Below are 27,726 nucleotides of genomic sequence, written 5' to 3'. Positions count from 1 at the left end.
CAGGAACCAGGAACCATTCAACCAACGTGTGTTTCATGCCGGAACAGTTATGCTGTGGCGCCGTCCCTCGCTACAAGGGTTGTGTTTTGGGTAAGGTTAATATGCATTTAGGAAGATAAAGCGGACCACTAGTATTTCTCTAGAAATATTGATATATTATTCGCTGAACGAAGGGGGATATTTACAATCCGTGTGCCTGCCTGGCCAAGGTCTGGTCAGTGTCGGGGACGTGTTTTTAACTGCCTGTCAGTTAACTTCACGTTCAAATGTCATGGTAACGTTAATAACGGTGAATAGTCAGATGACGTTAGTTGCCATGACAAACAGAGCAGTTCCTGTTGTAGCTGGACCTCGCCTGATTTATAGTGGATACAGTTACACTGAAAAACGCTGCACTTGTGAAAAGTCTTACGCATAATCTACTCAGAGAGGTTAGTTTAGGTTGTATTATACGAAAGACTGCGGTCCTCTCAGCCAACTCAGTGTCACAGACTGCAGTCAGAGAGTTTGTTCTCATCCGAGCTCTCACCCTAAAGCACTGGATTTCTCTTAGGGACCAACATAAATTACATATTTTATTGGAAGATCATTTTAGTGCGTTCATGTTAAATGACTCATTGACTTAAATCCATACCCGAATATTATCAGTACAATGGCAAAAAATATGTGCCTCTTTCTATAGTTATTTTTAGGTCTTCTGTTTCATACAAACATTGTTAAATTCAGCTGTTTCATTATGGGAATGTCTCCTTACTTATAGCTATCATGTGTCCAAATAACTAGTCTAGATCAATGCATCATTCTACTGTACGAGAAGGACACATCTCTTAAATATTAGATTTTAGTCTAACTTCAATTTTATTTGAATATTTATTTAAAGAAAATGTGCAGTACAAATAGGAGGTGTGGGGTGCAATTAGTTGTATTTTACTATTCAATTAACCTTGATAAAACTTGTATTATGGTAAATTAAGGATCTAGTTTTTTGGCCAAAATTAAAGACTTCTCAGCCTTTTGGCTATCTATGTTTTCAATTCCAGTCACTTTACAAATATGTAATAATAGTTTGATCGAGTGTACCCACATTTTACTATCAATGCTTTACCATCTGCTCACCATCTTTAAGAAGGGCTGAACACAAATAAGCCATACATTTAAGCCACATGCAGTGAAGCTGTGTTAAAAAGTGCAATGCTAGATGAATGAAGTTAAATAAATGTGGTATTTGACTATAAGAGAAGATCTCAAATTTGGTTTGTTTTTTGATAAAACTAAGCCTTTTTTCCTCAGATGTCTGATATGAGATGCAAGATACTGAGGATGGAGCCATCTTAAAGATCTGACTCCGGAGGGTCTGTACAGCTGAAAAATGCGGCCAGGACTTATTGCTACTGCCTGCCACTCTCTGAAGTGGACACTGCCTCAATTGAAAGCCACTTTTCACAGAACTTATAGCCCATTAAAACCAGCACATTGGCTACGGGGAACTGTAGTTCAAAGAGGGGCTCATAGATGGATGACAGCTCCATCAACAAGGTTAAACCAGAAGCCAGTGTTTACCAGAGCTCCAGCATTTGGAGATAAGCTTGCTATCCTAGACAGCAGTGGCACCCACAGCTACAAGCAGCTGTATTGCAGCAGCTTGGGTCTCGCAGGTAGAATCAAGACAGCTCTCAACTCTAACTGTGGGGAGTTAGGAGGAAAACGAATCTCCTTCTTGTGTGCTAATGATGCTTCCTACACAGTGGCACAGTGGGCAGCTTGGATGAGTGGTGGGACGGCGGTGCCACTCTTCCCAAAACATCCAGAGTCTGAGCTGGAGTACATCATCTCTGACTCCCAGAGTTCCCTGCTGGTGGCAGGGCATCCCTATGCTAAAACCCTGGAGCCGCTTGCTCAGAGGCTGGGGCTGCCCTGCCTGATACTGCCCCCTACTTCTGACCTAAGCACTTTATATGGGGCAGACACCCAGGAGAAGGAGAAAGGAGACATCACAGACTGGGCTGATCGACCAGCTATGATCATCTACACCAGTGGTACCACAGGGAGACCCAAAGGAGTTCTACATACACACAGCAGCATCCAAGCCATGGTAAGTGTTGTCTTTTAAACCACAGTTACATCGTACATAAAATATAAAAGTTTTTGTCAAAGACTAATTGGCTTTTAATTGACACACAGGACATGTTTAACAGCATTGAAAAAAACATGCTGATTCTTACATAAAAGAATTCATATAAAAAAGCAGTTGGACTAAAATCCAATATGTAGAGGTTTGTCCCACCTGTCTAGTTTAGAAGTTTGATTCTGCGTTGAATTTGAATCAAAAGATCACATGTCATGGAAGCGTTTTTGAAAAATTCACAAAAAATACAAGAATCCTATCAAAACAAGTGTGTATTTGTCCAGTGTAGTAATAATATCACAATTAGATTTTGAGTCACAGACATTGATGCCACTGAAAAAACTCAATTTTAATATATATTGTTATAAAATCCAATCATGATGCATCATTAACCAAAAAGGTTTGCCTCATACACATTTATTTAATGGTCCCTGTGGTTTCAAGCAAGGGCTCTGGTGTGAGCCAACCGTACTCTCACTAAAGGGAAACAATGTAATACACTGAATTTCTCTCAATAATCCAAGGTAAAACTAACTCTGAATAAACCTGTATTCTCCCTTTTTAGGTGTAATTCTTAAACCACTGGTGAAGACGAAGATACTCAGATTAGGGACAGTATACTAGTGAGCCTGAATGTAACTTTCTTTTTACTTTCTGTTTTTTACTCTGAACAATTTCCTTTCTGATCTGAAGCATCTACTCCAGAAACTCTTCTTGGATGCTTGTTAGGTTTTTCTGGCACAGCTTCGATGGTACTTCTAGCTTCTCCAATATCATTGTGGTCATCTCCTTCCTGCCCGCTTCAGCTCTGGCTGGTTGATGTGTACAAATCCACCCTCGAGCCGCAAATCAATTACCTAATTGTAACAAAATAATTATGTTTCTGTTTAAGTTAATATTCAATTTATACAAGGGGACTTATTTAAACACACCTTTGTTCTGATTTACTTACTTTTTTTCAATGCAAGAAAGGGCTACATTTACTTTTTCATGTTTGTCTTCTGGGTTTGATTTATTTAAAGCATGGCATTTGATATTTCATGCAGTGATTAAGAAATGGCTATCTGAAACTCCCACAAATAAAGACACATACAATATATGCATGTTTCTGAGTGCAGACAGTTTAGACATCCCCTCACCCACATGTGACTCCCTAATTAGCATCAATCCTCTTCTGTTCCAGTCAAGCTTTCTGAATAATCACTCATTTATGCCATTAGAGATCTCATGAAGATTTTCTTTTTTACTTTTAAGCTAAATTGACCTACATGTCCAATAGTGTGGAAAATTAGACCCCTAAAGAAGGCAGGGTTTCATGTGTCTGTGGTTGGCCCAGGGAAGTGAGTGAGTGAGTGAGTGATTAAGTGAGTCTGTCTGTTTTCCTGGAAGGCAACAACAGCATCAGGTTGTCAGAGTTCCTGGAAAGCTCCTCTGCCAGGTTAATGTAAATTAAGACCTGAGGCAAAAGTCAAATACATTTGTTGAAAGACTTCCAAATGTAGGCTTTGATTAATATCCAATAACTGTTATAAAATATATAATTCCACTGTTTTGTGAATCTGTATTACAAGGTTCAAATAGTTTCTATGCCATTAAATAATCAAACTCAATTCGGGATACATTTGGAGCTATTTAAAGAAATGTACTCTGCGACAGTTCATCAGATATCAATATATTTTATTCTTGAAGTAAGTAAGGCTTCGAATAATCTATTAATCCACTATTTATAATGTCCTAAAAACATGACATTTGGTATTGCCAAAATACTGGCCTCTTAACGCAATAAATCAAACAAATTCACTTCAAGAGAATGCAGACTTCTGCCAATGATGTGTGCAGGAATAATACAAAGTAATATATCCACTCAGCAGCTATATTGATGGCATTTCCAGACATGAATGATAAACATCAGACATTTAGTGTTCTTTCTATACTTACAGTTTGCACAATATGCTGGGAGATATTCATTGTTGAAAAGATGTATACAATTTCTCCACCAATAAGAGTCTAGGACATATCTCTAACTTCAACCCCTTTCAGTTGTTCACAGGTTGTCAAAAGTCATTCTTGCAGCAGCAGGAATTACTCATTGAGGCGTGAATACAGCAGTTTAGGAGGAAAAACTAAACTGCGCCACAACACCAGAAATGTCATAACCGATGTCTTCAACAGTTTTCTGACCCCTTCCTCTCTTTTTTCCCCCACCACCCTTACCCCTCAGATCCAGTGTCTGGTTTCAGAGTGGGCGTGGTCCAGAGATGATGTCATCCTCCACGTCTTGCCGCTCCACCACGTGCATGGCATCGTTAACAAGCTGCTGTGCCCGCTCTGGGTGGGCGCCACCTGCGTCATGCTGCCTGAATTCCAGCCTCAGAAGGTCTTCATTTCACTGTCTCTTTTTTTGTTATAACTCTTTACTTTGGTACCTTACCTTTCTATTTACACCTCTGAACAAAAGAGGTGGTTGTACAGCTGTCAAGCTACGGCAGTGAATGAATTTGTTATTGACAGTGAGGCTAAGATGTCCGATTCAGAAGCCTTGTGTGGATAAGAAAACAAACGTTCAGCTTTTTTCCTCATCAATTCCTCTTTCTCTATCATTTCCATTTTTCTCCATCCCCTTGTTTCTCCTCGCTTCATCTCCTCTCCCTCTCTCCTATCAGTCTCTCCTCCTCCCTCTCCGACTGTCAAACTAAGTGTTCGGGGCTCAGTGATGAATTGCCTCGTGTGGCTTTGTATCTGACCAATGCCGACTCACGGCAAGGGCTTAAGCAGCGGATCAATCGATGAGCTGACATTGAAGGATGATGGTGCTTGTTTTGTTCTAGGAAGGGAGGGGGAAATTAGGGGACAGGGGGAGGATGAGATGTCTGTGTGTAGGTGTTGTTTCAAAACATGTGTGTCTTTGTACATCAGGACCTCTACAACTTAATGGCAGTGAAGGTAGATGGAAAGTATGGTCTTTAGAGGACGTATGTATCTGTCAGCATGGGTATTGCGACACTGCTATCGGCTATTAGTATTCAGCTGTTATCCCTGACCTTCTGCACCAAGCCACAAAACCCTCCTCTCACCCTCTGAAAAAGCCTTTATTCTCCTCCTTCTGAAGTAACAGTGCATTGATGAAGTGATCGATAGTCTGTCTCTTCTATCCCCTTAGATCTCTGAAGGGTAGCCTAGGCAGCAGAGGCCGCCATTGATTTTCTTCTGATTTCGCCTGGAGATAGTGATAAAATATCAGCGCAGGAATTGTGATCCAGTAAATCTTACATGTGTCTTTTTCAAGTGTGCTGCTGCAGACTGACAGGCACATACTCTTTCTGAGGTTCAGCACTACTCAGATTGTTTTGTCTATTTGAATCTACATTGACTAATTATTTATAGCAATTCATGTTTTTATCAACCACAAGGACATGACTTATTAACACATATTTGATTAGATTAGATTTAAATATCTTATCAAATACATTATTGAGATAGTAAGTCGATCAGTCCCCCACTTTGCTCCAGACAAAAATATCTAATCTATTGGTTTCATTTACATTTTGTACACCTTTTATGGTCGCCATAGGATGAATCCTTCTCATTTTGGTGATCCTCTCTCTCCTTCTCCTATGCCAATAGCAGCTCAATGTTTTAAATAATCATCAACATTTTGGACGGATAATAATTGTCCCCAGTTAATAAAAATCAAATGTTCTTAAGTTTTTCTCTAACTTATTTCTTTAAAATATTTGGTGGTTTTCAGTGAAACGCCTCAAGCTTTATTGAGGATTACCAATAAACTTAGGTTCAACCATTAGTGTTCCCTTTTGAATTCATTGTTATCTCCCCATTTTCATCTAGTTTTCAGAATATCCATTTGTCCAATGTTTGGATTTCTTACTAAATTAATGACAGCCACTGTAAAAAAATAAAAATAAAACCAATTGTGAAATAAGCAAAACTGTAGTAGCTGTTTAAAGAAAATAGATGATAAAAGAATAAACAAAGTACAAATCTGACCAAGCATCAAGGCCAACTTTTGATAGCCTGTCAGTTCAAAACTCATCACTACAGACAAGTTGACGTTCAACAACAAACCTTTTCAGGAAGAATTGGCAAATGTATTCGAGCCCCATGTTGAGGTTTGAGGCCTGAGCATCACAGAGTTGTTTAGGATGCAGGCCATGGCCCTCTGCTCTCATCACATCCTGTCCCCTAGGTAGAGTTCACCTCTTTGACGGACATAAATTGCCTTCCTCTCCCCTCCAGACTGGACTTGGTTGAATCGCTCCACTGCACTTGATAGACACCACCCAGAATGGTCAGGGCACACTTAATAATCCGTCTCTGAACAAAGTTTTAGGCTGTGTGTGTACAGGTGGAGTCTGAACACGCACAGTTTTGAGATCAACATGTAACGTGAGGAATTTGGATATGGATTTGATAAGGCTAAAGTCGGTACTCGATTTTTCCATACATATTTCAGTTATATTTGTTTCTTCGAGGCAAACAAAGTGAGAGCAGTAAGATAGATAATGGATCAGGTGAGTCTACAGTGAGGGGGACTGAAAGGAGGAAAGTGACAGGAAGAGTTTAGAAAAGTGCCGGCACATTAAGAAGGATGTGGTGTTACTGTAGGTGAGACGGATGATAGGAGAGACTCAATCTCTTTGTGCGTGACTATATGTCTAGGTGTGTGTGTGTGAGGGTGAGGGTGACTGCACGGGCAACGAAGCAGGAAATTATTAAATGTAGAGAGAGAATGTGAGATAGGAAGCAAAGGGGAGAGAGGAGAAAGAACGAAGAAGGGAAGATGTGGGGTCAGAGATTAAAGTAGAGAATGAAAAAGAAGCACTTTGGTAATGGAGGTAGAATGAGAGAAGAAGAAGAAGAAGTGAGGATAAGTAGACTGAGAGGGGAGGGGAAGGGGAGACAGCTGGGGAGGAGCGTTTGTCTCCCAGGGGGGGAGATGAGACTTAGAGAAGCTGTCGTTCACCTTCACTTAATTCATGCCGTCGTCCCATCCTCCCATCTCGTGTGTGTGTGTGTGTGTGTGTGTGTGTGTGTGTGTGTGTGTGTGTGTGTGTGTGTGTGTGTGTGTGTGTGTGTGTGTGTGTGTGTGTGTGTGTGGTGTGTGTGTGTGTGTGTGTGTGTGTGTGTGTGTGTGTTGTGTGTGTGTGTGTGTGGTGTGTGTGTGTGTGTGTGTGTGTGTGTGTGTGTGTGTGTGTGTGTGTGGTGTGTGTGTGTGTGTGTGTGTGTGTGTGTGTGTGTGTGTGTGTGTGTGTGTGTGTGTGTGTGTGTGTGTGTGTGTGTGTGTGTGTGTGTGTGTTGTGTGTGTGTGTGTGTGTGTGTGTGTGATGACATGGAGTAGGTGGGGCGTAATCTGTAATGTAATAGCTTTGTCCTTGAATAAGTGAGTTTATGAGATATTTCAGCAGTATTTTTTATCCGTGCATGTAGTTCACGATGTATGCGCATTAACGCCTGTGAGATGAGGCTTGATGCAGCGGAGGATATGAGCGGCTCCTTCCGTGTCTGTCAAAAAGCCCCTTTGTCAAAAGTGTGCGTACAGAAGGCCTTTTACCTGACTAACATGCCGTCTCTCTGCCCTACAGCAGTCTCCTGTTTCCTAAGTCCTGACCTTTACAAAAGAGGAAATATGTTTTGACTTTTTTTGGCGTTGTGTTGATGGGTTTAATATAAAGCTAATGTCTAAACCTTACTCTGCCATTTACATTAAATAAAAGGAAGATATGACACTTTTACTTGCTCCAAGGGAATCAATTTGGATGTGATATTTAGTTTTGATTGTCCTTTAGATTATTTCCTTTTCCGCTTTTTTTTCTATCCCACTCTCCATTCCCTGTTATTTATTGTGATTCTCTCTGTCCCTCTCTTTCTCTTTTGTTCTCTCTCTATTAAATTAAAATGTCTTTATATGTATGACCATAATGTCATACAGTATCGCAGAAAGCATTGTAATGTAAATATTGACACTTTCAAAAGACTAGTATTCATATATATATATATATATATATATATATATATATATATATATATATTTTGAATATATCGTTAATATTGTGTAAATATGAATTTCTCTCTCTTTCTCTCCCTCTCTGTCCCAGGTGTGGGAGAGGATGCTGAGCTCCAAGGCTCCCCAGGTTAATGTGTTCATGGCTGTGCCTACGATCTACTCTAAACTGATCCAGTACTATGATCAGCACTTCACTCAGCCTCACGTCAAGGACTTTGTGAAAGCGGTCTGCAAAGAGAGGATCAGGTACTGGCTGAGGGATCAATGACAGACAGATCACTCCTGGTTAATGTGTGTGTGGATACATGTGTGTGTGTGTGGAGAGACTGGTAACAAATGAAAGGAAAGGCCATAATAACAACACGGCAAACATAATAAAGTTGACTTCTTACATGTGGCCGAGTGTCACTGAATGGTTTTCATGTGAATTAATATTGTGAGTATTATATGTTAAGGCCCTAACAGTCACACAAATCCAATGGAGCTCCTTTAAGAGATTTTAAACCATTTAAGACCATCTCAACACTGAACAAAGGAATATATTTTGAAAGAATTGTAAGCTGTTAACTGGTATGCATACATATTGGAGTACTGATCAACTATTGTTTCTTTATTGCCCCTTGATATGTTTTGATGATGCCTGTTAAAAAATGTGTTAATACGTGACATCTTTTACACATTTTTACATTGTTGTATGTTATGATTTAATTCCGGGGCCTGTGATTGATACAGTATGTGACTATATAATAGCCTATTTAACACAATAAGTCATCAACTCGCAGAAAACTAAATATGATTTGAATTGAATTGTAGGAAGGCGGCGCGCTCAGACCGAATTTAGAAACAGTTCCATTTGAATTTCCAAAGACACATGTATCAAAAAAGATGATGATATGTATAGATGTTTTCATTTGCATTGATGGTATTGGGTTATCGACCATGTAATCAATACAGGAGGGTGTACGGTTAAACCTCTCATCTGATCCCCTGCTAATTTACATTCTTGATAGACTTGAGATTTAGACGTTTTACAAAGTTGTATGGCATAGTATTTCCTAGTTACATGGAGCCTGAAGTCTTTCCCTTCACATTCGGCTCTCTCTCCCTGCAGGCTGATGGTCTCGGGCTCAGCTGCCCTCCCTCTGCCCACCCTGCAGCGCTGGGAGGAGATTACAGGACACACTCTGCTGGAACGCTACGGCATGACAGAGATCGGCATGGCACTGTCCAACCCTCTGAAGGGCCCACGCACCCCAGGTACACAAGTCTGACTGACTGAATACACTTACAGCATTCGTCCACCCACACACACACTTATACTTGTGCTCAGTATGGAAAAACATATATAAGGGGAAACTATGAAAAGAGTGAACTAAAGTTAAACTGTTTCAGAGTTAACTCTTCACTGTAGTGGATACAACTCTCATCCTGCAACATCAGGTGGAGAAACACTAACGGCACTAACACAGCTGAAGGTTTAGTTCTCTCTTCTCTCCAAACATACTAATTACAAGCAAATGCTGGATGAATGGCAGGAAATGACACCAGAAAAAACATCTGATAATGAGCAGTTAATCCATCTTAGAAACCCTTTTATTACAGAGAACAAACCAAGGGCAACATTTCTTAATGTGCTCTTAACTGGTATGAACATCAATAAAGGCAAATTACAGGAGCAAATGAGCGTTGATGTTAATCACTTTAAAAAAAATGGTAGTATAAAATTATTCATTTTGGGGGAAGAAAAATGACATCAACGTTACTTCCTCTGTCAGTTGCTGCTGTATAGTAATTAAGCCCTACATGAAGCTGGCATTACTTTTAAAACTTTGCTAGCTTATAATTATCAATCAACAAACTTGCAATCAGTGATTTATTCCACCATAATCGCATTAAATAGATTTATATTTGTAATCTCGGAAACATGGGCAGGGAATTTTAGACGTCGGAGACTAATTTAAAAGAAAATTATTTCATGGAGCAGAATATTCAAATATCTCTCTATCTATTGTTCGGCTTCCCGCACCAGTTTGATTCAGTACTTGGGCTTCATGTGTTGTGTTTTATATCGTAGGCATTTTTTTTGTTTGTGTTGAGATGTCAGGTAAAACCCCATGATCCAAACAACACCTCCCTCGCACATGCAGGAACAAAGGCAAGGTCTGGAAATGAGGTCAGACTAGTGCTGGTTGCTTTCTTCTCCCGTCTTCTCTTGTCCTCCCCACCTCCATCTCTCTCTCCCCCCTTCTCCTTCCCTTACTGCTCCCCAGCCAACTCTTCCTCTTACAGGTAGAGCTAATTAGCCTGGAAGTGGATTGAGTTACCCTTTGTCTGCCGTTTTGTTGGGCTCTTGTTTTGTTTGTTTGTCAGGTTATGTTTGGCATAAACTGAGCAGGCTGTGTTTGATTCCTCTCTGGTGATTATTAAGAAAGGTTGTTGTTCTATTGATGTTTCCACTGCAGACTTTTGTCGAAGATGTGTATGTTTGTGAGTGTCTGCACTATGCAGGCATGAGCCGGTGCCTGTTTGAGTCAGTGTGTTCTTGTCTTGTCTTTAAGTAGGTTAAAATGGATCAATAGCAGCCACAGGAAACACTCTCAGAAGAGCAGTGGAGTAGAGTCGCCCTCTCCCCCCATCTCTTACTCACACTTCTCTTTTCTTTTTTTCCCTCCGCCAGCTAAGTAGCAGCCAACTCAGCTCTTAATACCCTTATTGATGGCAATTGTATTAATAATATTCTACTGTATTTAGGGCATTTAATTGGCCTGATTTCATTGTGTAGTTTACAGATTTGGAGCATTCCAGATTAACAACATTGTGGCTTTCTAGGTCAAAATGCCCTTATGAGATTATTTCCTCTTCGTTCTTTATATCTCATAATTATCTCCCTCTGCTGCTCTTTTTGATGATTTTTATTTATTCCTGCCTTTTTGAAAGAATATTTTTGTTGACGGAGACAAGAGTCAGCTTCTCACTGTCTCGCACTACGTCTTGTCTTCCTTCTGATGTCCACCCAAAGCTTTATGTCTTTCACAAACGTCTTGGAAGAATAATTGTCGCACATCGTCATACGGACAATCATTCCTTCTCCACTCCACACAGACCTTTTCCCACCCGGCATGTAGCAGTAATAACCTGCCTGTACGCTTCAACGTGGCTCTCAATCTTGTTGAATCATCGAGAACAGAATGCTTCAAGTCTCCAATATTTCTACAGCTCCTGTCATGAGAGGAAATAAATGATGATGGAAGAGGGCAGAGATAGGGAGAGAGATTCCTTGAGTTCAACCTTAAATGGATTTTTGGATATGTGGTAATTGACCAGGAAAGGACTGTTTCCCGCTTTTTTGTGGATGGTATTGTTATTAGAAAAATGTCTCAAGCATTCGTGGAAAATGACTCTGTCTGCACATCTTCAGCCTGATCAGAGGAAAAGATGATCAGAGGAGTGATTCACCTTTTTTTTGTCTGGGTTTTGTAACTTCTTATTTACAATGTTTGTTTTAAAGGATCATTCAGTTGTTTAGGGCCATCAGTATGATTTTTAAAGTTTTGGGAAGCATTCCAATTACAAATAACATTATACCCCCCATGGTAATTTCCAAGATCTGGGAATGTGGTGACATTGCTAAGAAGTCTGAAAAACACAAATGATTAGATGGGTTAAGGAAAACAAGCCAAATATATAGCCACACCTATTTGAAAACAGACAAAGAAACATTTTATGACTGAAACTAGCTCTTTATTACCATCATTCAAATTGCACTTTCAGTATCCACCTCTAAATAGAGTGGTTTAGATAATATTACTAAACTGTTAATGGGTAACAAACATAAAAAAAAAAGTTTGATCAGCTTATTGTTTAAGTACCTTACCCCCTAACCGCTTCAGTTAACCGTATCTTTAAAGTTGTTCTGAATAATTACACATCAAGATAAGTTGAAAAGTCCCTGAAGACATGAATCATTTTGCACATCGCTGTTCACATTAAAAGTGATAGAAACAATTGTGCAACAGATACAAAGAGAAAACAAGAGAGATCATTTCTAACCCTTGGCTCGTTGCTCAACTCCACACAGCTCGAGAATCACAGATATACTGGGTCAAATGTGGTATTGTGAACTCTGTGGAGTTACAGGGATATTCAGACCCCAGCTCCTCCCATCCCAGTCACACAGGTGTGGGAGGTAGATGCAGCTTAACCCTGCTGAAATGTCCTTGAGCAAGACAGTGAATGTCCTCTTGATCAGTGAATGATCTTGATCCACTCTATCCTCCATACTGTCTCTCTAATGAAAATAAGATACCAGAGGCAGCGCTTGCTTTAACTCTCAATGAACCTTGTTCACAACGTCCAAAGCAGTTCAGGATGCACTCATCATTATAACCCGTCTGGCTTCAGCTTGTCTGACCTTCGGACTTCGAAGCGTCTGCTAGCCTGAAACTGAAGCCGTCTTGTTATTTCTGTGTTTAGTTGGTTTTCCGTGCTGAGTGCAAGTGATGGTGTGTGTGTGTGTGATAGACATTGCCAATCAAGACCAGAGTGGATTAGATCAATATGAAGTGAGAGAATCACTCTTTGATCTGGACCTGACCTGCTCTTTATTGGGAGAGCAGTGGTCTGTGAAATGGTATAATAGCCTTTAGGAAGGCAGGCACACACACACACACACACACACATACACACATACACACACACACACGGACACACACACACACACGGACACACACACACACACACACACAAGACCACTGAGACCCTCTCCCTTATCCCCAGTGCATCGCTTGCTATAATTACCTGGTTCTTGAGGACACACTAGCACACACGCTCCAATATGAAGGCTGACCACCACCTTTCATTGCATGTGTGATTTTCCAATTTGTAGCACTTTATTTACACATTTCTTATTAATAGTTACACTTAAACATTATGGCAGTTCACAGTTATGAACAGTTTTGACGCTTGATTCTTATTATATTACATAATGTGATATACATGTTTTTATAACCGTGCTGCAATGAAAGCCTTGTCATGCATTTTGTACTGAAGTTCTGAATGCTACAGGAGTGAGAAACAGTAAAACGGGTCCGAAGATTCTTTAGTGGATGATCATGTGGATGCATAGTGTAGCTTCTCTTCTGATTCTGACACAGACACAGGTCGGTTCTTTAAAACGCGCATTTATTCTTGGAGTTATATCTTTTGTAGCCTTCCTTTCTTCCGTTACGCCGTGAGAACTACAACAACGAACAACATATATACATAGCCAAATACATTAGCATAATGTGCTACACATACAAATATATAAATGAAAATAGGACATGACGCCCACATGAAAACATAAAACAAATACCTCGTTGGCCGCTTGTCATGAAAGGAGATTTGAATCTTTAAAGTTCCCTTTTTGAATAACTTTGTGTCACAATGATAACTATGTCACGGACTGCAGCAGAGCTTCAATAAAGAACACACAGTACCAGTACATGAACAAACATTAGTTCCTAGGCACAAGAAACAACAAACACTTATGGTCACAACGTATTAGTTATCTGTCTGCATATTGGTGTAACATATAAAACAGTGTCGGAGGAGAGTGATATTTTAAATAAACGTTTGACTTAATGCCAAGGATGTTGCAGTTCAGTATCTTTCTGAAAAAACTCTTTCAGTCCTTTTTATAAGTGGCAACATCCTTCAGTCTATTCTGGGCCTGGTATCTATTTTTAAGAGTTCCCATATTTAATTTGATGTTGGAGAAAATAGCTGTGTCATGCATTGCCCACAAATCTCCATTACTGTACAAGTAAGCAGACTTGTGGTGACTGAGACGAATGGCTTTCAGTTTAGTGTTTTACGAGCTCAGCAAACCATTCAGTGACCAGTTATGCCCTGCGGACAGAGGATAATGCCATTTTGGAAGAGAGCACTCCCACTGTGGTTGAAATCCTGCACTAAAGGATGATGACCATCACTCCACTGGTTATTGCCCATATAAGTGTTCCAGTTATGTGGAGGAGACACAAATCATCCCATCTTGCCTTTATCAGCCGACATTTCCTTTTTACATTTTCTGTTATTGCTTGTTTTTTTTGACAGGTGCTGTCGGGTTGCCACTTCCCACTGTGGATATCCGGATTGTTATGAATAACACTATCAACACCACCATTGTGGAGGGCAATCACCGCGAGACTCAGGTAATCAATCAAGTATCCAGTTATTAAACGCATTATTTGCAGACAGTGGATGAAAACAATTATTTGATGCACAATTCCAGAAATACAAACATATCAGATATTCAATTTGTTCTGTATTTCATAACTCTGCAATTCAATTCTGTTCAGCATATGCTGTCTTGCTGTTGTTGGCTGGAACAACACTCATTACTGGATAGTACTCTAAATTCTGTCAATCTTTTCTTTACTTTCTTTCTTTGATCTGTTCTATCCTCTATCCCATTCTCTCTGTAATGTATCGCAGGTCCGTCCAGGTCTGGAGGGGAAAGAAGGGGAGCTCCTAGTTCGAGGTCCGTCTGTTTTTACAGAGTACTGGAATAAACCTCAAGAGACCCAAGAGTCTTTCACTGAGGACGGATGGTTCAAAACAGGTACTAACACCTCCTCTCTCACACACCTGCACTGTCCATGCACACACTCTCCCTTAGAGAGAGTGAGGTCTGCCACTAATTGCATCTACATGGTTGGTGCTGTCAGAGGGACTCACAGGAGGGCGAAAGATTTAAAAATATGTTTTCGTCTCTGCTACAGGCTGCACTCTCAGAGTTTGATTTAAAAAAGTTAAAAACCAGGAGTCCAGTCAAGGTAGCACACACACACAATTGACTGTTCATGTGTGTGAGTGTGTGCACATTTTGGGGGACTATAAGGAATGATAAATGGACTATATGTGTTTTTGGTGCTGCGGGGCATTTTTCCTCCTAAGTGGATGTGACTGCTCTGCGTTTTGAGAAACCGTGTGTGTGTGTGTGTGTGTGTGTGTGTGTGTGTGTGTGTGTGTGTGTGTGTGTGTGTGTGTGTGTGTGTGTGTGTGTGTGTGTGTGTGTGTGTGTGTGTGTGTGTGCGTGTGCGTGTGCGTGCGCGTGCACGTGCACGTGCGCGCGCACACAGAAAAAAAACTGTCACCAGAGGCTCTCTCTCTCCCTGCAGCCCAACAATTCTCTTTCTTCCCCCCCAAAGGAGCTCTGCTTCACTGCAAAGACACCAGGAGACAAACTTTAAGTTGGCTTGGGGTGAGTGAAGGGAGGCTGGGTGATGCAGGAGGGTGGGCAAAAGCAATTGGAGCTTTTAATTGGCCAGTAGACAACAGGAAGTAAGAGCAAGAAGCCAAAAGAGTGAGTAAAGAGCAGTAAGTATGTGGTGGAGGGGTTAGAGAAAGTCTGCTACAAAATGATGGCATGAAAGGCCCCAGAGAGGGTGGGGAAGGGGAGCTGATGGTGGTGGTGGTGAAGGGGTCGAGGGTGAAAAGAAGCAAGGAAGGAGCAAGTGATGGAGAGCAACGCTGGGCGAGGCGGTGGGAGAGCAGGGCAGAGTGTGTTTAATTGGCTTTGCAGGCTGGAAGGACAGAGATCCAGAGCACAGCAAGCTGCTGTCACACTCCATTACAGCCGCTGGCCACATAATGAGAGCCCGTGCAATCAGCTCCCCACAGACCAGTCCCTCAAGCCACACACACACACACACACACACACACACACACACACACACACACACACACACACACACACACACACACACACACACACACACACACACACACACACACACACACACACACACACACACACACACACACACACACACACACACACAGCATGGACTGCTCAATAGGAAGCTTTCAAACACATTCCTTGCCTACCCACCTGTCTGTGCTCCCCGATGCCAACTTAAACACACACACACACACACACCTTTACTTGAACTGAGGCTCAGAGGCATTGTTGTATTTAGAGCTGTGTATTATAGCAAAGTAACACAGAAAACTTTTTTTTAAAGTATCATGTCTCATAAATACATCTGGAATAATTTTAACTGACATTAAGACTGAATAGATAATAAAATAAACCCACACAAGATAAACACACGTCCACACACACTGTATGTCTGGGAGGGAGGTGTTAGGATGGAGACTCCTTGCTCTTAACCCTTTGCTTGCTACCTTCCTTCTCACAGTCTTACCGTTTTTGCCCTCACACCTGCGCCATGTTTCACACTCCACCTTTTTCTCTAACACTCGGTCTCATCCTCACACTCCATCTCTGACTTGCTAACTCTTGCTGATCTCTTGTCACCTTCCTACCGAGCTTTCTGTATCTCACTTTTTCCACATCCTTCTGGATTTCACCTTCAGGTCATTGAGGCAAAAGGAAGATATTCAGCACTAGACTGCTTTTCAGGGAAACGAGACCCTTTTTTTTAACACGGGCTGGTACTTTATCAATATTTCCATTTCATATAACAATGTTTTTGCAATATGTTTCCAGTGATTGCTCTCTGTTTCTCTATGCATGAATTGAGGCCTAGTTCTTTCACCCACACCCAAACTGAGTTTGAAGTCATGGAAAAACAGAGCTTTTGTTAAACCAGGGTGGAGATTTTCTTTGAAACTGAAAAGTACTGATCAAACATACATTTTTACATATTCACACATAAATGTACAATTTCTCATCCACTATATTGGGGAAGAAAGACATCAGGTCACTGCTATAAGCAACATTCCCACAGCAACCATCACTAATCCACTGCAAACGTAGCTGGTCTGGGACAAGAATTCTTCAATTGGGAATCGCATTTCATGTGGACGGTGTTTTTTTAGTAAGTGCTTGTGTGACCAGGGGTTGTTTTTTGTTGTTGACCAAAGTAGGAAAAGAAGCTTGAGCAGTGTACATCTGGACTAAGCCTGAAAATGAGTATTAACAGGTTGATTACTTTTCGTGAAAGTCATGTTCCTCTCTATCTAAAGCTAGATTTTGAAAAAGCACTTAATACTACTTAATGTATGACCTAAACATTTGCATCCTTTCCCATCAGCTAGCAGAACTGCATTGAGTTAAAAAAAAAGAATTGCAATCATTTAAATATCTTGAAAAACCATTGTGTTTTCGCTGTGTGGAAGATGAAGTCTGAGAAGTATATAAAGCTCACAGAGGAGACTGACAGGCCAATAGGAAGAGGAGACAAAGGGAGAGAGACGAAAAGTGGAGTGTAAGACGTGGAGAAGGAGTGTGAGAGTTTAGATCAATACATTCTCGACTGGCCAGAGGTGTCTTCTGTAGTGTGAGCGGGCGCTGTGTAGCATGACTGGCAGCTCTATATGGAAGCCGTCACCTTCTCCCGAGTGCTCTCTCTTTCCACTCATCTTCACAAACATCTCGCAGCACATTGATCCCCCCGCCTTTTTGAGCTCTCTTTTTTGTGCTCATTCTAGAGAATAGTCTTTCTGCTGTCCATAGCTATAATATGAGTTCAGCTCACTTGACCACACTGCAAGGGCTTTTGTTGTTGGATTCAATGTACACATGTAAATACAGCAAGGAGGTGGCAACAAAGGGGGGAGAAAAGCAAGCGATAAGCTAAAGTTGGTGCAGTAAATGTTGGTTTAGTCGGTGCTTTCAGCTCAGAATGAATTACAGTGTGATGTTCTGAAGTAAACCATAAATAAATGTATGAATACATAAATTAATAAAGACTAGTGGGAAAAGAGGGAAGCTTAGGCATTAGCGATTGAGCGGAAGCTGTGTTTTGGGGCTAACTATTAACCCTGCCTTTTCTAATGTTACATTATTTATTTGATGAGGCAGAAAAAACAACAAGGGGGTTAAGTCTTCATAGGTTTCCCTTAGTTTCACCCTTAAGTACATGTTATCCACCATAGGAGCTACTTGTGTAACCAAACTCAGAACCAGCATTTGAAATATATTTTATGTAATATACATTTCTACCAATATTTCAGGATGCACCTGCCATTTTATTATTTTTATTTATTCATTTTTTAAAAGGGACAGTGCACGTTAATTAACATTTCTGTAAATGTGCCAGAGTTAGCCATGATGCTATTTTTCATCTGTAGTCCCTGGACAGATTGTATAAGTCAACCTAAAACACAATTTATAGATGTAACCCCAGCTGTAAAGGTGAGCTTGGGGTCTGCAGGGTAAATTCTCCGCAGTGTGGCTCATATCCCGCAGAGCCATCACTAGTCATTTGTGCATTGCTCTCTGGCTCCCAGCTGTGCTCTCCTCTTCCCTTCCTCCATCCCTCCCTGGGTTCCCAATGTCACATTTCACCCCAAGTCACTTTGTGTCTTCCTAACAATGTCAGAGCACCCAGTGGGCTTCACCAACACCCCCACCCCACCGGCACTCTGGTCAACCCCCGCTGTCTCTGTAGCATTTAAAGCTAAGGTGTCCACACACGGTGGTCTGCGTTTTATTATCACCAACTGCAGGTACATATATTTAAACACTGCTTCATGTTGGTCACCAAATTCTCAGAGTGCTTGGCAAACTGGTGAAGCAGCTGCCATTTTGTTCTCTGTATATATTTCCTGCAAAAAACCTATTTAAAAAAAGAGGGGTTTGTTGGGAAATAACTTGTATTTCCTCTTCTAAATGCATAACGAATCTGAATTTTTAAACCTGGTTTGCTCATTGTTCAGCCTTTTATAATTGAGGGCTGTTTTTTGGTTGACTATCAGATGTGTGTGATTCAGTGCAGAGAAGGAGCATGTAAATGGCAGCTAAGTAGTTTGCTTGATGAACATGCCATATCTGAGACAGACATCAATCCTCAAGTTGAGCTTGTTATCTGCTGGCGGAGAGGCAACCCAGTAAGGAATGTAATCAGCAGCACGAATGTAAAGCAATTCAAACTCCTTTAATTGCGTTATATTAAACAAATTAGATCACTCATCCAAGTGCAAAGTGCTTTCTTGTACAATATTAATTACAAAAAAAAAGAGCTGTGACAAAAGTTAAGGATGATAAATAATGTCAGAGTTGGGATTTCACTGCTTGGCTGTCTGTTATTTATCCTCATTAACTCTTCCATCTAGGCATCGGGGCTTTAATGTGGAACATTAATATTCATATATGCTAAGTGTTTACAGTCGCTCTGAGTAGAGTCACGACTCGCATCTAGACCTCGCTCATCTTTGTGCAGATAAGGCTCTCCTCTCCACAGTGATGGAGGACACTCAGCTTTAACCTGCAGTGTGAGAGTGTAGGTCCTGATGAATGTGCTGAAAGACTGTGACTCCACTTACACCTTCTGCTCATTGGGCTCACTCTAACACTTCATTAAAGCTAGTGCAGAGATACGTTTAAAAACAACATGGCTGTATCTCTAAACAGCAAAAACAGTTTTTAAGTTTTTTGGATGATAGGTCATTTGTTTAACTAGGCAATGAGTTTTTAAAAGCTTTGTATCATCATTAAATATTAGAATCAGAAGCATTTATTGTCATTATACAAGTACAATGAGAAGAGTAAAGCTACTCCTCATAACGTGCCATCAAAACATTCAGAATAGACAACATACAACAAAGACACGCAGAGACGTAGAACCTGGTTTTATGCCAGTTATACAACAATAGATGTAGCGTAAAGACAAAAGACAAAACATTTGAGATTTCTTTGCAATTCAAGTGAGAAATTCATTCATTAAAATAGAAAGTGTGTGGAAGATGTTCAGTATAAGGGAGAATTACATCTGCTTTGTTTGGTTGACAAAAACTGCTTAAGTTTCAAGTAGCGTAAGTGGATGGTGATTTGGGTTTGGGGATTTTTAGAATACAGTAGCGAATATATGTTTTGTAAGGAGTTCAAAAACCTTTAACCACCTGCTTGAGTATCTGGAATTGGATTTTGATTTTTTTAGCCACGCAGCCCTACCCATTGAATTAAATGTTCCTTTTTCAAGCTTCTGAGTGTGCAGAAAGTCAAAGCCAGAATAAGGATATATGATGAATGTGGATATGCTTGTATTTTAAAACTCAGAGTATGTACTTTACATAAGGCTACATGGTTCTCCATGATTGAGTTTGGTGTGCACATGCAACATAGAAGTACATAGTACTTAGATCAAGGACAACCTCACATTCAATTACAGAGGCTCAAATAACAGTTATTTCTATTTATTTCAGTAGCCGCAGAAATCTGTCATGTAGCTGGAAGGCTGGGACTCGATGACTGTCACCTCCACACACAAAGAAAATGTTTTTGTGCATTTTTAGTCGCCTCTTTCCATCCCCGACACCTCCAGCCCTGACGCCAGTGGCAGACAGGCTGAAGTGTTTGTGTGATGTTGGTCTTTGACATATGTCACACTCTGCCCTTTTCGTTCACACACTTTTTGTCTAAGAAACATGGGCAGACTATGTGTGCATCCGTGTCTGTGTAGTTTGAAATTGCCGTGGTGCACTTACATTTTTGTCAGGATACACACAGATAAGCAAAAGATTAGAAAATAAATAAAATAATCATAAAAATAACAACTTTAAATTCAAAGTTAACAACTGTAGCGGTTCATATTTCTACTCCTCTTCTTTAAATCTTTTCAATTTGATATGTTTGGTTTACCACTAAAGCTGGTAAGAATCACACTGATGTCGACTTCTTTGAGTAACCAAAGATATGTCAACAGGAATGAAGGCCAGTCATCAGAGTTCTGGAAAATGTTCAAATGTCACACTCCAGCAGAAATTCCACTTAAGGCACTTTTGTGTGACTCTGAAAAAATGCTGTCGCTGGAATTTGAAAATCTGTTGATAACACTCTTCGCTACACAATGTTGTTTTTCCTGCTAAGAAAATGATAATTAACGGCTTAAAATAACTCTGTGTCCATTTTAATAAGTTACACTGTGACAGAATGAAGTTTTCTGCAGAGCCAGCTAATGTCTCTTGTTGTCTGAAAGACTTGATGGAGTTTTCCTCTGCCCTACACCCTCCAGTTAAAGTCTTGATCTGTTTTTATTTCTTTCTTTTTTTTCCACTCTGTGCCTTCACTTTCTTTAATGCCTCAGAATGAGATGAAAGCCCAGTGCAATTAGGCTTCTTATCGTTTTAATTAAGAAAGCCATTCGGCCATATCTGCCTCCGACGCCATAACACATAATGGCAGAGAGTCTCTGATGCCTGAACTAGTGTTTGTGTGCGTGCGTGCGTGCGTGTGTGTGTGTGTATGTACGGTGTGTGCACGTTCAGTATGTGTGTATGTGTACCAGCTCGTGTGTTTGTGTGCGTCCTAGTAACACAGTTCCCAACAATCTCTCTCGCCCTTCTTTCCTCTTTTATCAGTCTGTGTTCTCCAATCACTATTCCCACTCGTGCCTCTCTCCAAACATGCTGTTCTTTCCCTCGTTATCCCCCCCCCCCCACCTCAAAGAGACAAGGTCAAAGAATCCTGTATAAGTACTTCAAACTGAATTCAAGTTGATGTCTGAGTGTTTCTCTTCAACTCTTTAATCAAACATTTCCTCTTTAATGTCGCTTCTTTCCTCCACGCTTAAACATTTGCAGCCAAATGGACAACTTTTATGGTGTTTTTATTCGTTTCAGCTCATGGATACACACACTAACAGCGTATCAATGTGCATGTAAACTGCTCTTTTCACCATATCTATTTGCATAAGATGAGAAAGCTACATGGCTGTAACCAAATTATTCCTAATTTATTTTCTTTTTTTCCCTTCATCCAAAGGAAGATGAGAATAGGGAAAACTAACTACCCCCCTCCCCCACATCTCTCTGCTCCCCCTCCCCTGTTACCCTGGCCTATCAGTGCGGAGCAGTGGTCTGTGAAGAAATTCCCAATATCTAAATTTACACACTGTATCAATCTTGTTTAATAGACTGGAAAGCTTATAGCCGCCGTGGCAAGCCGGCAGAGAGGGCAGCGGTGATAAATTGTCGGTGTGCAGGCGACAGCCGCCCGTGATGTATAATGAAATATTTATGATTTATCCCAGCTAATAAACTGAAATGAAGTGCGTGATGTATGGGAACAGATGGGCCCTCTATTGATGCTGAAGCGGAGAGGCAAGAGGGGAAGAAGAGACAGGGAAGATAGGTGGAGAGGAGGAAACAGGAGACGTGGTGAGAGATGCTCCAGAGGGACTGAGAAAAATTGAGGGCAAGGATGGAACCCCCCCAAAAAAACATAGTTTTTATGTGTTTGGCTGACACTGAAAAAGTGGACAAATATGTAAGATGTATAGAGGAATACAGGGTTAGAGTAGAGAACAAATGAGATTAAATGATGAAGTAGAGGACAGATTGTAGATGGCAGTAAAAACAGACCACCATCAAAATATAACCCTTCTCCTCAAATGCTTCATCGTGTTGATTCTATGTGAGGCAGGGCCAGTCCTTTTTAGTTATTGGTTCCATGTTTCAGCTGTAGACAAACAAGCAAAGATTCAATAGCGGGTACCTTGGGATTTAAACACTGATGGAATTAATCCAAAGTCTCCCAGTTCAACGCCATCAAAGGAATAGTAATACACTTATTCACTTTCCTACCTATAGTTAGAGAATATGAATATGATTTATATCTAAATCTCATCCTGCATAATGGTCTGAATGCTTATCCAAATGGCAGTTATTACATTTAATAATACATTTTTGGTAAAGGTTATTATTTAGATGTATTTGTTTGGCTTAAAAAACTGTCTGAAGATGGTCTACAAATACAAAATATGGTCTATAATTAAATAAAATGTGCAGGTTTTAGTTTACCTGCAGTAGCTGTCCTTTACCTTTGTTGACCTCTCAGTCCACCATCTTTTTCCAACCCTTCAATAAAACTATAGTGTCCGCTTAACCTCATCACAGTGTCTCGCAGACACACTAACACCCATTCCTCCCTCGGCCCCAGCTGTAGACGCACCCCCGGTAATAATCCAAAAGGACACCTTCCTGTTCCTGCTTTTCCTCTCTCCGCTCCTTCCCTGCTCTGTCCATTTTTCTCCCCCTCCGTCTCTCTCCACTCATCCATACTGACCCATTTCCTCCGCTCGTCATCCCCAGGCCCAGCTGAGCCCCTCTGTACTCATCCTCTTCCACACCTGTCCCCCAGACACCTACTGTATGTGTGTGTGTGTGTGTGTGTGTGTGTGTGTGTGTGTGTGTGTGTGTGGAGGGTTTGTGTCTAGAGGGATGATGTGGGGGGATCTTAAACACTCATCCATCCACTGCACTCTGACTTCCCCATGCTCACACACACATACACACACACACACACCTACACACTCACACACACACACACACACACACACACACACCTTGTTTTTAACCAAGTTTACCCTACATAGCTTGTATCTAGTCCTAAAGGTGATATGAAAGTTACTTCTGTACGCCATTTTGTTGTTTTTAATGATTTTCACTCAGATTGTTCCCCATAAACCCAAAAGGTTTTCGCAAAACCATTTATTGCAAACATAGTTAATTAGGTGGTCTAGGCAAGCAAGGCTCAAAATGATTTAATTCTGAAAATCATCCTGAGGTCACTATTTATTTTCCGTTCTTGATTATTTGTTCTACATTTCTTGTATTAATGCATCTTTTAGGAGACACAGCGGCCTATAGAGATGGTGTGTATTGGATAATGGGCCGCACCAGTGTTGACATCATCAAGAGCGGCGGCTACAAGATCAGTGCCCTCGAGGTGGAGCGGCACCTACTGGCTCATCCAGACATCCTCGGTAAGCTGCACAGGTTCAGTTAGGAAGTAGAAGGGATGTGACAAGTGTCAGGAATTCAAGTTGTATAAATCAACAACAACAAGATTTTCAGCCTTTTTAAAACAGTATTTAGTCCCCCTAAATGTGTACCAAGCAGTATGACAATGATCTTAAACATTCATACAAAATGACTGAAACATTTTCTTAACTGTCCACCTGTAACCACCTTATAGTTTAGGATAAGAGTCAGATATTTGAATCTGAGGTATTGTTCTGCTATAAAACCAACGTGCTGAAGTATACAGCCAACAACAGAAGAAATGTAAAAGTGTCCTAATACAAGAGCACTGCATGGTGTTGAATGAAATTGAGCAGTTGAAACTTTACAATGACATGTCGTCTGCCTTTTGTGATTTTTAACCTTGCAGATGTGGCTGTGATCGGAGCACCAGATGCTACCTGGGGTCAGAGAGTCACCGCAGTGGTGCAGCTGCGGAAAGGGCGGAGTATGACCCTGTCAGAGCTGAAGACCTGGGCAAGGTGCTGTGACTTTCAGACGGATAATCTCATGTGTGATTATGTGTATGCTTGCTTTTCAAATCTATTCTATATGACACTGTTTAAACCAGATCATAAACGGACTGTTATAAGTCATTTTCCCCCGTGGAAGGTAGGCTAGTGGGTTGGTGTAGGCCCCATTTCCAAGTCCATTTTGCTCACACAAACTATAGGAAAGATGCCTGTAAACACACGGGTATAAACCTGCAAAGTTAGTCCTGAGATTTATTTTCAGATAAACAGCAGGAGGGCGTGAATAAATACAGCTGCATTATTCATTTGCGGCAAAAATAAATGCAGGGTCGCCCATAAAAAGTTAAACCTGGCTTAACTTTTGCAGCAACGTAAGGGAAGAGTTCATAATTACTTTGGACATTTTTTTTTATTATAAACTTACATCAACAATCCTGAATTCCCTAAAAACAAAAGAGCATCATATTATTACAGTGCTGGCCCTGTCTTGGTTAAATCTTATTACGCTGATTTAAGAAGACAATTTCCACAGCTCTTTGTCAGTCGTGTGGTAAACAAATGAAGGCTTCTAATGCAGACTCTGCAGTTCAGCACACATCCCCAGTGAGCGGCCCTGAAGTCCGCAGATCAATAGGGAGGGATGTGAGAGAAAGAGAGGCCAGATATGGACTAATGAGGGGAGCTGAAGGAAAGACAGGAGATGAAAAAGAGGAAGATGTAGAGGAAGCAAACAAATTATTGTTACAGAGGCCGTCGGGTTTTATCTTCTGCCCTTTCTAAATGTCAGTAGAGTTTATTTTGTCTAACGCAGACAGTTGGTGGTGACATGCAGCTCTCGGTTTGGGGACTGAAGGCACAAAGACACCTCTTCTTTTTGTATTCTCCAGTTTTACTCGCCTCTCATTTGACCACTTTTCCCTTCACTTTCCCACCATCTGTTTTTCTCTCCTACTCTTTTTACTACCCACCACTATCATTTATTCACACCTCTGAATTCTGTATGAATTCATTTTGTGTGTGCGTGCATGCATTTGTGTGTGTGGGTGTGTGTATCTGCGTGTGTGACGGCTGTTGGCCCCATATGGTGTGGGGGTTTCAGCTCCTACTGCTGTGGCCTGCTGGTCCAGCATGGTGGATTACTACTGCTGCTTGTGACCCAGGTTAACACACACACACACACACACACACACACACACACACACACACACACACACACACACACACACACACACACACACACACACACACACACACACACACACACACACACACACACACACAGAGTGTTTGCAGCCAGGGGTGCTGCCAGCAGACAGGCAGTGCCAGCACACAGCCCACTGCTGGGCCAGGGTCTCGAGGAGAGAGAGAGAGAGAGGGAGATAAAATGAGACATAAACAAGGAGATGGATGCTCACTCTTCAGTGCCCTGGCTTCAGCTGTCAGTCTGAATCTATATCACACCCTCACACTGCCTTGAAAACACACACAAACACACACACACACACACACACACACACACACACACACACACACACACTGCCCCAGAGAAATTGGTGACACGAGCCCCATTACAGAGATGTGTATGGATGCACATATACTCACTCACACTTTACTCACTGAGTCACAGAGACGGAGACATCTGCTGAAAGGAGTGTTTGATGGCAGCAGTATGAGTCATTATGCTCACTCGCACCATAAGCATACACACATAAACACACGCACACACTCTGGCACAAACAAACAAACTAGGTTAGAAGATAATAGAAAAGCTCCAGGCTTCAAGACTTGACGTAACAGCCATGCATTCAAACCCGAAAAAATAAAACACTTTTAATTATCCCAGCCTTCTGTTTTTCCTTTTATTATTATTTTTATTTATTTCATCTCACAGTGATTATATTGTTTTGTACGAATGGAATTGTCTGTGTCTGGAAGGCGAATTGGGGATATTAGGGAGGAGAGCGGCGGAGTGTATGAAGGACATTTATTTTCTTATCTCAACTACTCTGCCAAAGGGCTAGCCTTTGTGTTGCAATTGTTTTCCAGTTCTTTCTGTTGTTGTGAGCTCCTGCATATTCCCATCCATGTGCACATACATCAGAGTTGTGTGTTGTTGTGCATGCCTGCCTGTGTTGATCTCGCTTTCTGAAGTGCAGTCTTCAGTGTTTTAACATCAGTGTTTATTGCAGGGAGCACATGGTGCCCTACATCATCCCCACAGGCCTGCTGCTGGTGGACGAGATGCCGAGGAATCAGATGGGCAAAGTCAACAAGAAGGACCTCCTAAGACACTTCTTCCCCTGACTGAACCTCAACCTACAGGTTCCTGGTGAAGAACTGTAGATGTACGCCACATCCCGGCTGTCCCCATCTGCTCCTTAGATCAGACAAACATTACTGACAAGTGTCCAGAGGAAATACTAAGTAATGAAAAACCCCTCGTGGAAAATGACTTGACCTCTGAGGTAACTAAATCACAACTACGAACATTGCTACAAAGGTAATTCTATTATGTGGAAAGCCAATTATGTCAAGCTCTGTTCATCAGTTACTGTGCAAGATGGGTCTGATAGAATAATTTATTGAGTCAATGTGAAACTACACAGAATGTGTGTCTGGTTGAAACTGCATTTATATAGAAAAGTCAAAGTTGTCTGAAGTTGCTTTAAAAATAGTGAGCTAACCAACACCTATGTGACAGACATATAAACGACGTCAACTACTGTGACCCACTTTTGTGGGATTCTTTATTTTAGTTGTGTCCCAGATCCGTTATGCAGTATGTTGCAGTGCTGATTTATTTTAAACTAATGGGAAAACATGTTGGACAATATAGATTTATAATAATACAAACCTGTTATAGGAGAACTACAGGATCTACTGCTCAATATGCCTCACTGAGATCGGAAATTGCACATACCATGGAACTGGATATTCAACTGTTCCGATACAGCGTACAGCAGTTCCTATTGGTGAAGAGTGTTTTAGGAACTATAATTGGTATGTTCTGATGTTTTATTGGTGAAAATGTTTTGATCAGATCATTCTAAATGCCTTTTGAGCGGTGCAATGTCTAGAATGAGGGATAATTACACTTGCACTAAACTAAATAATAGACAATGGTGGTAGGAAAGAAGACATCTTTGAAATATGATCATCGATATGAATCACCTCATGATGTACACACACCGGTTCACTAAATTAAAGAGTTTTATTAAATAGTAAAAAAGTTTTTGGGTGTTATTTTTGTTAGCCACTTCTTTGTAAACCCCTGTGTGTGTGTGTGTGTGTGTGTGTGTGTGTGTGTGTGTGTGTGTGTGTGTGTGTGTGTGTGTGTGTGTGTGTGTGTGTGT

The 27,726-nt window shown here is 41.0% G+C and overlaps 1 protein-coding gene across 3 annotated transcripts; it reads left to right on the top strand.

The window, feature by feature from the left end:
• On the top strand, positions 1–27,593 carry acsf3 (acyl-CoA synthetase family member 3). Of its 3 annotated transcripts, none has more exons than XM_034116011.1 (10): positions 1–90; positions 1,291–2,092; positions 4,347–4,502; positions 8,239–8,393; positions 9,259–9,404; positions 14,244–14,341; positions 14,625–14,751; positions 23,729–23,863; positions 24,271–24,382; positions 26,563–27,593. In XM_034116011.1, the coding sequence occupies exons 2-10, from the start codon at positions 1,370–1,372 to the stop codon at positions 26,675–26,677; spliced, it is 1,767 nt and encodes a 588-aa protein (XP_033971902.1). In that variant the 5' UTR covers positions 1–90; positions 1,291–1,369; the 3' UTR covers positions 26,678–27,593. The 3 variants fall into 3 exon arrangements, with proteins under 3 accessions (XP_033971902.1, XP_033971903.1, XP_033971904.1); XM_034116012.1 differs by lacking the exon at positions 1–90 and adding an exon at positions 137–289; XM_034116013.1 differs by lacking the exon at positions 1–90 and adding an exon at positions 310–431.
• The last annotated feature ends 133 nt before the right edge of the window (positions 27,594–27,726 follow it).

Source organism: Trematomus bernacchii, unplaced genomic scaffold (genome assembly GCF_902827165.1).
Source record: "Trematomus bernacchii unplaced genomic scaffold, fTreBer1.1, whole genome shotgun sequence".
NCBI classification, from domain to species: Eukaryota; Metazoa; Chordata; class Actinopteri; order Perciformes; family Nototheniidae; genus Trematomus; species Trematomus bernacchii.
The sequence above is the reverse complement of the archived record's forward strand: the minus strand, read 5'-3'. Positions and strand labels throughout refer to the sequence as shown.

Bases quoted from the DNA above. Each gene is read 5' to 3' on its own strand.
- acsf3 (XM_034116011.1), top strand. From the start codon at position 1,370: ATGCGGCCAGGACTTATTGCTACTGCCTGCCACTCTCTGAAGTGGACA. The intron at 14,342-14,624 runs GTAATCAATCAA...AATGTATCGCAG, and splicing joins GCAATCACCGCGAGACTCAG to GTCCGTCCAGGTCTGGAGGG. The intron at 23,864-24,270 runs GTAAGCTGCACA...TTAACCTTGCAG, and splicing joins GGCTCATCCAGACATCCTCG to ATGTGGCTGTGATCGGAGCA.